This window comes from Rhincodon typus, chromosome 37 (assembly GCF_021869965.1).
Source record: "Rhincodon typus isolate 14 chromosome 37, sRhiTyp1.1, whole genome shotgun sequence".
Lineage (NCBI taxonomy): Eukaryota > Metazoa > Chordata > Chondrichthyes > Orectolobiformes > Rhincodontidae > Rhincodon > Rhincodon typus.
In genome coordinates this window covers 12,023,189-12,035,645 of record NC_063368.1, presented here as the reverse complement: position 1 = coordinate 12,035,645, position 12,457 = coordinate 12,023,189, and the positions used below count along the sequence as shown (strand labels likewise).

At 44.3% G+C, this 12,457-nt stretch overlaps 1 protein-coding gene across 1 annotated transcript in view; it reads left to right on the top strand.

The window, feature by feature from the left end:
* Positions 1 to 8,925: 8,925 nt before the first annotated feature.
* LOC109918202 (MOB kinase activator 2-like) overlaps positions 8,926 to 12,457 on the top strand; it is a 49,886-nt gene continuing 46,354 nt past the window's right edge. Inside the window, exon 1 of the mRNA XM_020518102.2 lies at positions 8,926 to 9,180. Coding sequence (XP_020373691.1) covers positions 9,164 to 9,180 — 17 coding nt within the window. The 5' untranslated portion in view covers positions 8,926 to 9,163. The remainder of the gene's footprint in view (positions 9,181 to 12,457) is intronic.

The window sequence follows — 12,457 nt, the reverse complement described above, 5'->3', positions numbered from 1 at the left end:
TTATACAGTAACCACAAACAACCAGAGGAGCTCTTGATAAACTAGTAATATTCTCCTAATAGGTCCAATTATTCATTTAAGAGCCATGTCTGTACAAGAGTGCTGTCTATATTGTCTTTAATGCAAACAATGAGAGCACTGGGCTTCAGTTTGAGAGATCCATCAGCCTCCACAGAAAGTTGTTAGACTCCCAGTCAGAGGCCCTGGCTTATCTCAAAGGTCATGGGACCAGGTATTTATTACAAGGGGTTTCTCACGGTTTGGAGAGATAGGTCTGAATGATTCTAACATTCCGACTGTTTCAGATGCCGCCTGAGAGGCCTTGGTGCCAAACGGGTTCAGTTTAGTCCAACATTAAGATGTTGTTCTCCTACTGAGACAGACAAGTAGCCCTTTCAGTGGAGAGTACCATCCTCCCATTCAGAGGTCCCAACCTCATCTGACATGTCATCACAACTTAACTCCAAGCCAAAGTGACAAAACCTAGGGGTTGTTCAGCAGATGACGGGAAGGGAGAGAGAAAAACACATCTGCTTCGTTTTCAACACACCATCTTGTGTCGGACTTGACCACCCATATTTAAATCTAAAACCAAGACCTAAGAGGACACATTGGGCCTCAGCTTAATGGGTCAGCTCTGAGATGGCACCCTGGCAGTGCAGCAGCCCAGCAGCACTGCACCCGAGTGTCTGGATGTTGTGCTCAGGCCTCAGGACTGGGATTTGGACTCTCAATTATCTGACTCCATGGTTCGAAACTACCAGCTGAACGACAGCTGACAACTATAGCTATCAGTGTGTTGAAGAACGATTTTCAGCTGTAATGTCACACAGTACCACAAAAGCAGGCTATACCATATACATGTAAAGATTAACTACCTGCATTGCTTGAAATTAAGCCGATGGTAATTAGACACGCATCGGGTTAGAAGACAACTATGCCACTTCTCGAATCTGGAGTCAAATTGAATTTAGACCAGGGTTGTGATAAGTGAAATGAATGGCGTTAGTCCCTCATTACGGAAATGCTGTCAAACAAAACAGTCAGCTTTGCTGAGGGAACTAAGAGGATGGCTGGGAAGGGAAAAGGAAAAGTCACACTACTCACCTTGCTTAAAGGATCATGGCAGTGCAGAGGAACCTTTACTCTGTATCCCACTGTCACAGTGTGTGGCCTGAGAATGTTTGTTGGTTTAGATTGAGCTTTCCCCTGCTTTTTCAACAACGCTACGATGTTTTGGAGCAGCATGTTAGCAGGCCTGTATGCTTTCTTTTGCATGAAAATTGTTGTCAAGGTTTCTTACCACAATGTTGATTAAAGATATTCTTGTTTAATATGAATGTGCTTTCTCGTGTTTGAAATTCACACACTTGAATGAAAACGAGGGCTGTAAAACTACTTCCTTGTTCAAAAGTGTGTAGAACCAGTTCCTTCATATTTTCTCCACTTTCACAGATAATGAAAGGAAAAATGTCTTTTATTATCAATGACATATTCACTACCAACAAACTGTAGTTAGTACTGCTCTCAGTTTTTCTTTGTTAATCTTTGTAATCTCTAAATCCTCTTTGTTCTTTCTTCCTCCACTCGTACAAATCTAACACTCACTGCACCATTGGCTGTTCCAATTCAATCTTTTCCCAAAACCTCCAGCCTGAGGAATTTTTTGCACCCTTAAACTTCCTTTGCTTCTGCGGGTTTTTCTTTCAGAAAAAAAAACCTCACATCTCCCAGCTGTTGCTTGTTGATCTCTTCCATCTTCTCTCCCAGTTGTTTCGAACTCTGCTGGGGGTGCTGTGAGCTTTTAGGGTCATTACAACAGGAAAGGAGGCCATTCGATCCATCCAATCCACCACAGTTTCTTACTTAAAAGAAATTCCATGTCACAGCATTAGATAAATGTTTGGTATTTGGCTCAAAATGTCTGAGGCTTTAGTGTGCTTTTTTGTTGTTGAGAATTTGTATTTGGCATTGAGGGACTCCAATAGCTTTTTATTAACTTCTATTTAAACATTATTAAAATAAAGTGGACTTGGTTGAATTTGTGTTGTTATCTTCATAATCAATATTCCATGGGGCGGCACACTACCTCACAGCACCAGGGAACTGGGTTCAGTTCCAACCTCAGACGTGTCTGATGGAGTTTGCATATTCTCACCGAGTCTGCGTGTGTTTCCTCTGGGTGCTCTGGTTTCCTCCCTCAGTCCAAAGGTTTGCAGGTTAGGGTGGATTGGCTATGCTAAATTGCCCATATTGTCCAGGCATGTGCAAGCTTGGTGGATTACCATAAACCATGCAGGGTTACAGGGATGGATTGGGTCTGGGTGGGATGCTCTCTGGAGGGTCGGTGTGGACTCGATGGACTGAATGGCCTGCTTCCATGTTGTAGGGATTCTGTTATTCGCCCCAGTTGACACATGGGGCACACAGTACCCTGCAATGACCCTCCACAATAAATAATAGGGCAAATTCAATTATTGCCCCATCAGCCTAACACCTATCAGCAGCAAAGTGCCAGAAAAGATTCATCAACGGTTCTCACAAGTGGCACTTATAATGCTGATAACTTGCTTACTGATCTTCAGGCTGGATTTCCCCAGTTCTACTTGACCTTGGTAACTGCTTCCTCCCAGCAGGTGGTAGCACTGCAAAACCCTCCGCTCACTACGTGATATTTATGTAGGCAGGTTCCATTGTAAATCAGGATATTGGAATTGATAAGGAATAACGTTGGCAAGAAATATCAACAGGTGGAAGGTTTGTGAGGGTATGTCTATGCAATTCGAAAAATGCCCTGCTGGTGATGTGCGTTTCTTTCAATGTGTTCTGTCTTTTACGATTTTGCAGATTTACAGCCATCCTGTCATAGCTCAGAGATGGCAACCAGAGGTCTGAAGGCCACAGGTTCAAATCTCTCTGTAGAGACTTCAGCATAGAATGTAACCAGCCACACCACCCCCTCCTCCACATCAACGCAGTACTAAGCGAGTGCTGCATAATTGAGGTGCTAACTTTCAGACAAGGAATTAAACTGAGGCCCTCTTTTCTTTATTCTTTCACGGGATGAGGGCATCACTGGCCAAGCAGCATTTATTGCCCATCCCTAATTGCCCAGAGGGCAGTTAAGAGCAAACCACATCACTGTGGATCTGTAGTCACATGTACGCCAGGCCAGGAAAGGATGGCAGTTTCCTTCCCTAAAGGATATTAGTGAACCAGATAGGTTTTCCCCCAACAATCAACAATGGATTCACAGTCATCATTAGGTTCCTAATTCCAGATATTTTATTGAATTCAAATTCCACCATCTGCTGCGATAACAAGGTGTAGAACTGGATGAACACAGCAGGTCAAGCAGCATCATAGGAGCAGGAAGGCTGACGTTTCGGGCCTAGACCCTTCATCAGAAATGCTATCCCCTGAGGTTTGTCCAGAGGGAGGAGGGTAACTTCTTCAGGGTAGGCATCTTTAGAAGAGGCTTCGCAGTGGGGTTAAAATTGTATCAGAGATAGTAGGAACTGCAGATGCTGGAAAATCTGAGATAACAAGGTGTAGAGCTGGATGAACACAGCAGGCCTAGCAGCATCATAGGAGCAGGAAGGCTGACGTTTCGGGCCTAGATCCTTCATTCGAACCTGGGTCCCTGGAACATTATCTGGGTCGCTGGATTAACAGTCCAGCAATAATGCCATTAGGCCATTGCCACCCCATAAGTAGATGTAAGTAAAAGAGTGCAATGCTTCCTGTAAAACATAAGCGGTCAGTTCTTTTCCATAGCATACTAACTTTCAGTGTTCCTTATCCTGCCCCGCGAGCACTCAGTTCAGCGGGATCATTGCAGGGGTGATGTCCCTAGTGTCCTCAACAGCATTCATTCCTCAATCAACCTTACAACTCATATTCCGCTTGGGAACCCTGCAGCCCAATGGTATCAATGTGGATTTCACAAGTTTCAAAATCTCCCCTCCCCCCACCGCATCCCAAAACCAGTCCAGCTCGTCCCTGCCTCCCTAACCTGTTCTTCCTCCCACCTATCCCCTCCTCCCACCTCAAGCCGCACCTCCATCTCCTACCGACCAACCTCATCCCGCCCCCTTGACCTGTCCGTCCTCCCTGGACTGACCTATCCCCTTCCTAACTCCCTACCTACACTCACCTTTCCTGGCCCCATCCCCGCCTCTTCGACCTGTTTGTTTCCTCTCCACCTATCCTCTCCTCTATCCCTCTTCTATCCGCCTCCCACTCTCTCCCTATTTATTTCAAAACCCCCTTCCCCTCCCCCTTTTCTGATGAAGGGTCTAGGCCCGAAACGTCAGCCTTTCTGCTCCTATGATGCTGCTTAGCCTGCTGTGTTCATCCAGCTCTGCACCTTGTTGTCTCTGATTCTCCAGCATCTGCAGTTCCTACTATCTCCAGTTCAGAATAACAGTCCTTCCAACTCAGACCATGCCAGGCTTCACTTTGAGGCTGGGATTTTGCGTCCACGCTGAGGTCAGGATTTTGAGTCTATTCTGAGTCCGAAACCTGTGGTTATGTGGATAGGGAAGGAGAATGGCACCAACTGGATTGCTCTCCATACAGCCAGCATCAACTCGTTGGGCTCAGCAGCCTCCTTCTGCATGTTGTAACTGTTTTGAGAAGGTTTTAAAAGCTGGCAAAGGGATATAGGGAGTGAGATCCAAAGAGTAGAGATGGATGGAAGATCTACCAATAATTGGCAGTCTGGTGGGAGGGGGCACAGAGTCACGGGGAGTGTGAGGTAGGGAGCATAATATTGAGGATGTTTCCCGAGATGGATAGACCAAGTAATTTGTAGATGAAGATAAATATTTTAAATTCAATATTGTTTGCAAGACAGAGCTGTATACATCAATGAGGCCAAGGGTGAAACGCCATATCAATTGCAAAAATTCATGAGGAAGCAATAGCAATTGTGTAGTGGTATTGTTGCAGGACTAGTAATCCCCAGACCTGGATAATGCTCTGTTTATCCAGGATTATTCCCTTGTGGCAGATGTTGGAATTTGAATTCAGAAAATCTGGAATTAAAAGCCTTAATAATGCCACCGACAGAACAGACTCAGTAAAGGTGGTGGCATAAGAGTATATAAAAGGAGGGGCTTGCCATGGGAGTCCCTCAACATTGACACCAGATGTTGTGAAGTCTCGTGACATCTGGCCAAACATGGACAAGGAAACCTATTGATTACCAAATAGCACTCCGCCACCTCTACTGCAGCAGCAGAATTGTACTCAAAAACACAATCTGCAAACTTACGGCCCAGTATATCCCCTATTCTACCATTTCCATCAAGCCAAGTGATCAACTCTAGCTCAATAAGGAGTACAGGAAGGGATGCTTGGAGCAGCATATCAAACAATGAGGTGTGAACTTGGTGTAGCTACAAAACAGGACTATTTCCTAGGGCAAACTGCATAAACAGACAGGACTAAGCAATTCCACATCAATGGTTCAGATCTAAGCTCTGCACTGCTCCTAGCTGTCGAGCTCCCTATAAGCTCCAATAAGGTCACCTCCTATTCTTCTAAACATTAATGAGTACCAGCTTAATCTGCTTGACATTTCCTTAGAAGCCAGCCTCTTAATTTCAGGATCCAGCTTAATAATCTTTTCTAAACTGCCACCAATGCAAGTATCCCCTTCCTTAAATAAGGAGACCAAAAGCTGCAAATAGTACTCTAGGAGTGATCTCACTAATACCCTGCAGTGGTAGCAAGAGTTCCCACCTTTTTTACCCTTTCTATAGAGTCATAGAGTTATACAGCATGAGGGTTGTGAACACAGTCCAGTCTATCAAGCAAGCCATTCATTGACTCCACTTATACTTCTCACTGTCTCAGAAAGGCAGCTAACATAATCAAAGAAACCTCCCACCCCTGTTATAAACCCTTCCAACCTCTTCCATCAGGCAGAAGATACAAACCTTAAACACACCGGCCAACAGATTCAAGAACAGCTTCTTCCCCGTTGTTATTACACTTCTGAGTGCACCTCTCAAAGTTTAAACTTAATGTTGACCCCACTCTTTGTGCACCTTCTCTGCAGCCGTAACATGATATTCCTTGCTCTGTTCTATTATCCTAATGCACTTTGTATGGTGTGATCTGCTTGTACTGCATGCAAAACAAAACTTTTCATTGTACCTAGGTACATGTGACAATAATAAATCAGATCAAACAGACCCTTTGGTTCAACTTGTTCATGCCAACCAAGTTTCCTAAACAAGTCCCATTTGCCTGCACTCAGCCCATATTCCTCTAAACTTTTCCTATCCATGTAATTGTCCAAATGTCTTTTAAATGTTGCAAATGTAACTGCATCCACCACTTCCTCTGACAGCTCATTCCATATATGCACCACCCTCTGTGTAACAAAGGTGCCCCTCAGGTTCCTTTTAAATCTTTCCCCTCACACCTTAAAATTATGCCCTCTAGTTTTGAACTCCACAACCCAAGGGAAAAGACCTTTGCTATTCACCTTCTCTAAGCCCCTCGTGATTTTATAAACCTCTATAAGGTCACCCTCCAACCTCCTACCCTCCAGTGAAAAATCCCCAGCTTATTCAGCCTCTCCTTACAACTCAAACCATCCAGTCCTGGTAACATCCTTATAAATATTTTCTGCACCCTTTCCAACTTAATAATATCCTTCCTATAGCAGGACAACCAGAACTGTACCCTATCTTGCATTAAAGGTCAGTATTCAATTTGCCTTCCTCATTATTTCTTGCACATGCTTTTTCTTGTGATCCATGTGTCCATTTAAATACTAATCTGCTTATGCATAATCCCCAAAATATGCTTAAAATATCAGAAATCCATGCAACAAAATCAAAATTTTGACTTGCATGGAATCTGTTTGGAAAAAGGCTGTGTAAGTACACTGTACACTATAGTTTTCAAAAAATATATGACCACAGAAAGATTTGGAGAGAAGACACAGTGTCAAAGTGTGTAGCTGAAATTGTATGATTAGAGAGATTTAAGAAAGCCAGGTTCTGCAAGTAACAGGAAGGAATAATCAGAATTGCAGTCTGCAACTTTGAACTCCAGGGTGGCTTTGAATGTTCCAGTCCCTGCTGCTGTGGAAGTGAAAGGTGACTTGAGACAGAATTGGAACTTGTTCCCATCTTATTGGCAAAATTATGATGTAGCCACAGGATTGAATGGAAAACCTGGAAGGAGAAAGGAGGACAAGAGTAGGTATAACAGCAACATTGTTAAGGAGTTCCAGATTTTGACAAAGTGACAATGAAGGAATTTCAATATAGTTTCGAATCAGGATGGTCTGTGGCTTGCAGGTGGTGGTGTTGCCATTTATCTGTTGCCTTTAAGCTTCTAGGTGATTGAGATTGCAGGTTTGGAAGCTGCTGTTGAAGGAGCCATGCTGAGTTGTTGTATCTTGTGGATGGTACACACCACTGTCAGTGTGTGTCGTTGGTGGAAGGAGAGAATATTGGAAGTGTTACATGTAATGCCAATCGACTATTGTTTAATCTTAGATGGTGTTGAGCTTCTTGAATGTTGTTGGACTGCAACTATCCAGGCAAGCGGACATTACTTTCTTGACGAATGCCTTGTAGATGGTGAACAGGTTTTGGGGAGCTAAGAGGCACTTTACTCACCACAGAATTTTCAGCCTCCAGCTGGCTCTTGTATTCACTGTATTTAAATGACTGCCCCAGTTCAGTTTCTGATCAATGCAAACCCCCAGGATGTTGGTAGTTGAAGGATCCAGCAATGATAATGCCATTGAATGTCAAGCTTCACAAGTTAGAAGTTAGAAGGCTAGTTAGAAGTTTAGAAGAATGCAAGGAGACCTATTTGAGGTACAGATGTAGAGGGGATGCTTTCTCATATGGGGTAATCAGAACAAGAAGTCATAGTTTTAGGATAAAGGGTAGCAGGCTTAAAATAGAGATGAAGAGAAAGTTCTTCACTCAAAGTGTCATGTGTTAGTAGAATCCATTACCCCAGAGTGCGGTAGATGTTGAGACATTGAGTAAATTTAAGGAAGAGGTAGTGAGATTTTTAACTATTAATGGGTTGAAAGGTTTTGGGAGTGTGCAGGAAAGTGGAGTTGAAACCAAGGTGAGATCAGTCATGGTCATATTAAATGGCAGAGGAAGCTCAAGGGGGTTAATTGCCTACTCCTGCTCCTGCTTCTTGTTCTTAGATTCTCTCTTGTTGCTAGTGGGGCAATTCACTGATGGCAATGCCATTGACTATCAAATGGTATTAGTTGAAGACTTTCAGTTGAAGACCGCTTCTGCCTGCTGATACCTGTGTGAAGTGCCCCAAAACCCAAGCATTGCCTGTGTTTTGCCACACTCTGACACGGGCTGCTTCTACATCCGAGGAGTTGCGAATGATGCCAAACACTGTGAAAACATCAGGCATCACACCCGGCTCTTAAGTCACAATAGAGGGAAACTCCTCAGAATCTTATAAAATGAAACAGAAAGTTGAAATAACATTTTCCAGTATAATGATCCATCCCAACCCCTGCAGTGCCAACCGGTGTCTAAAGGCCCCTTTCGTGCCGGTGAGCACTACATGCTCCTTTGCTTGAGACACTTGAGCTTGGATGTAATCACGAAACAGTGGCAGACAGTCAGGAACAACAACACCCTCCATGGCCTGCTGCTTGGACCTGTTAACGGCGGCTTTGGCCAGGCACGGGAGCATATCCAAAAGAAAAAGTCCCTTTGACCCATCCACGCCTCCCCGTCCAGGGTCTCAGTAAAGCAGGAGCGTGGTGCTAAAGTAGAACCAAAATTGCGAGGTGCTCCATGGTGGAGGAACTGAAGCTGGTTTGGCCCAAGGCACATGGCCCTGTGTATTCCACGTGGGAAAGTGTGATGCAGTCACGTGACTACGCGTGCACAGCGCGATTACGACACCTATAAAGCACCGCCCACTGACGTCATGCGGCTGTGTTTACTTCCGGTCAGTTTGGAAAAAAAACTCCGATGAAATGACAGATTTGAGTCCCCGATAAGCCTCCAGATTGATAGCATTTAGAACAAATCACAAGCTCCTGTAACAGCTGAGTAAAACTGAACGATCTGCCTACCTTTGAAGAAGAAGTCTTTTTAAAAAAAAATAAATATCTTGGAGGCCACGAGGAGGTGCAGCGCATATGGATTGGTTAATGGGGTAAGTGGTGGGATTCTTGACAGATTTACAGTATTTCATGGAAATTTTATGCGCAACTACAATTCGACAAAAGTAGATGCCTGGCGAGGGAGACAGTCCCGTTGGAGCGAGGATTTTTTTTTAATTTGATGACCCAGTGCGCATGCTATTGGGAAGCGGTGGGTTCTGGGTGCTGTAGTTTCCCGGCGGCCTTAGGGAGGGGCGAGTGCCGAGCAAAGAACGACACATCCCAGGGTGCACGGCGCAGGTCCCGCGGGAACCGTTAGCTCCTGGAAAGGCGTGAGGCCTTGGCGTTCGTGTGAACGGTGCCCCGCCCCCCCCGCGCTCCCCCCCCCCCCCCCCCCAACATCCTACTTAGTTTACGCCACTCCTACTCCTGATCGCATCTTTTCCCCACACGTTCCTCCACCCCCCGACAGCCCCCCCCCCCCCCCCCCTCTTCCCCCCCCCCCCCGCACTCTTGCCCCCCCTCCAAAGCCATGGACTGTTAAAACCCAGTGTCGTTATCTAGGCTCAGTATATGTGCATGGATTAGCCGAGCTGGCCCAGTTTTTGGTGATTTTCTTAATAACACAATTAATTTGGAACTGTTTTCTTTGTTGCCTGCATTCACCTCAGTAAAATTTACAATGATGGGGAAGTCTGAGACCAGTCACAGCTAATACAGTATCTTTGATTGCGGTTAAATCAACATTCAGTCAGTGAATATGATGCGTATACATGTTAGCATCATTGCTGATAGGAAACCAAGCCCAGAAGTGCATCTGGTCCAGAACATCAGAGTTCAGCATCTGTGTCAGGCAGCTTATAACTAATGCTGGAAGCCAAAGCATTGTTGATTTCAAACTGTAATTGTAGAAACAATCTGACCTGTGCTTGCGTGGTTGTGAAAGATTGGGTGAAATAATTGTTTCTGTATTTAAACTCTGATATGGGAGGCAAGAGGTGAAATATTTCCCAAAATTACATTACTTATTTCATAGTTTAATTCACCAATTGTGCTTTGTCAATTGTCTTTATGCATAACCATCACCTTGAGCATTTTTTTTAGTTATATAAAATGTCTTTTATCCCGAGTGTTCATCTTTTATGATCTTGCTCTATGGCTCAGACTCTTGTTGTGATGTCATCCATATGCAGTCATTCAGTACCTTACACATTGGCTTTGTGCTTTTCCACGAGTTGTTAGGGGGTGGGCTGGTCAGAGATCTCCAGTTATTGATTAGGATTTGAAATCCTGAATAATTTCTTTCCCTGAGTCACTTTCTGTATATAATTGGGCTGTCCATGGATTCCATGTTGACATACAGGAGAAACTTGTGTGCTCCAATGATCTTTCAAGCGATACTGTTAGAGCTCCTTGCTTCTGGTAAGGCCTCCCATGGCAGCAAGGTCAGGGGAGTCGTCAGATTAAAGTGTGGTCTGAAAGGTTCTCAATGGCAGAACAGTTGTAAGAAGATTTTGTGTCTCACCAGCAGCAAAAACAGAAGAGGTTTGTAATGATAAAGTCATCATTGTTTGTTATGTTGCCAAAACCTGACTGCTAAACCTGTCAGGATCATGTGGATAATGACTGTGTTGTATAACAGGAGTGATGGAATACTCCTGGATATCTCAGGAGTGACTTACATCAAAGCAATGACAGTTGTTGGATTTTGGAATGAGAATTTCCTTATTTGCAACTTATGTTATGCCTACTTTGTCTAATTAGAGTCACAGAGTTATAGAAACATGGAAGATAGGAGCAGGAGGAGGCCATTTGGCCCTTTGAGCCTGCTCTGCCATTCATCACGATCATGGCTGGTCATTCAACTCAATGGCCTAATTCTGCTTTCTCCCCATAACCTTTGATCCCATTTGCTGGTGGTGATTCTCAGTGCAAAATCTAGCTGCCTCTTGAATAATTTCAATGTTTTGGCATCAACTACTTCTTGTCGTGATGAAGGCCACAGGTTCATCATTCTTTGGGAGAAGAAATGTCTCCTCATCTCTGTCCCGAATCTTCAGACAGCAGCCACTGGTTCTGAACACATCTACCACTGGGAACATCCTCACTGCATCTACCCTGTCTAGTCATGTTAGAATTTTACAAGTCTTTATGAGATATCCCATCATCGTCTGAACTCCAGCCAAAACAATCCTAACCTAGTCCATCTCTCCTCATACGTCAGTACCACCATCCCTGGAATCAGCCTGGTAAACCTTCGCTGCATTCCTTCGAGAGCAAAAGCATCCTTCCTCAGAAAAGGAGACCAAAGCTGCACACGTTATCCTAGGTGTGGCCTCGCCAAGGCCATGTATAACTACAACAACACATCCGTGATCCTGTACTTGAAACCTCTCGCAATGAAGGCCAACATACCATGTGCCTTCTTTACCGCCTGCTGCATTTGCACGCTTACCTCCAGCGACTTGTGCACAAGGTCCCCAAGGTCCCGCTGCACTCTCCCCTCTCCCAATTTAAAGCTATTCAGGTAGTAATCTGCCTTCTTGCTTTTGCTTCCAAAGTGATTAACTTCATTTATCCAAATTATACTGCTATCTGCCATTGATCTGCCCATTCACCCAAATGTCCAGATCATGCAAACAGACTCTTCAGTGTAATTCATCCGCATTGACAAGACATCCCAATATGATCACATTTGCCAGCATTTGGCCCATATCCCTCTAAACTCTTCCTATTCATATACCCATCCAGATGCCTTTTAAATATTGTAATTGTACCAGCCTCCACCTCTTCCTCTGGCAACTCATTCCATACGTGCACCACTCTCTGCATGAAAAAGTTGCCCTTAGGTCCTTTTTAAGTCTTTCCCCTGTCACCATAAACCTTTGTCTTCTAGTTTTAGACTCCCCACACTAGGAAAAAGACCTTGGCTATTCACCTTATCCATTACCTTCATTATTTTATAAACTTCAATAAGACAACTCCTCAGTTTCTGACGCTCCAGAGGAGAAAGGCCCCAGCCCATTCAGCCTGTCCCTATAGCTCAAGCGCTCCAGTCCCAGCAACATACTTGTAAATCTTTTCTGCAGCTTCTCAAGTTTAACAACATTTCTTCCTATAGAAGGGTGACCAGAATTGTACACAGTATTCTAAAAGTGGCCTCACCAATGTCCTGTATGACCGCAACATGACTTCCCAACTTCTAAACTCAATGCATTGACCAATAAAGGGAAGCGTGCCAAATGCCGCCTTCACTACCCTTTCTACCTGCAACCCGACTTTCAAGGAATTATGAGCCTGCACCCCTAGATCTCTTTATTCAGCAACGTT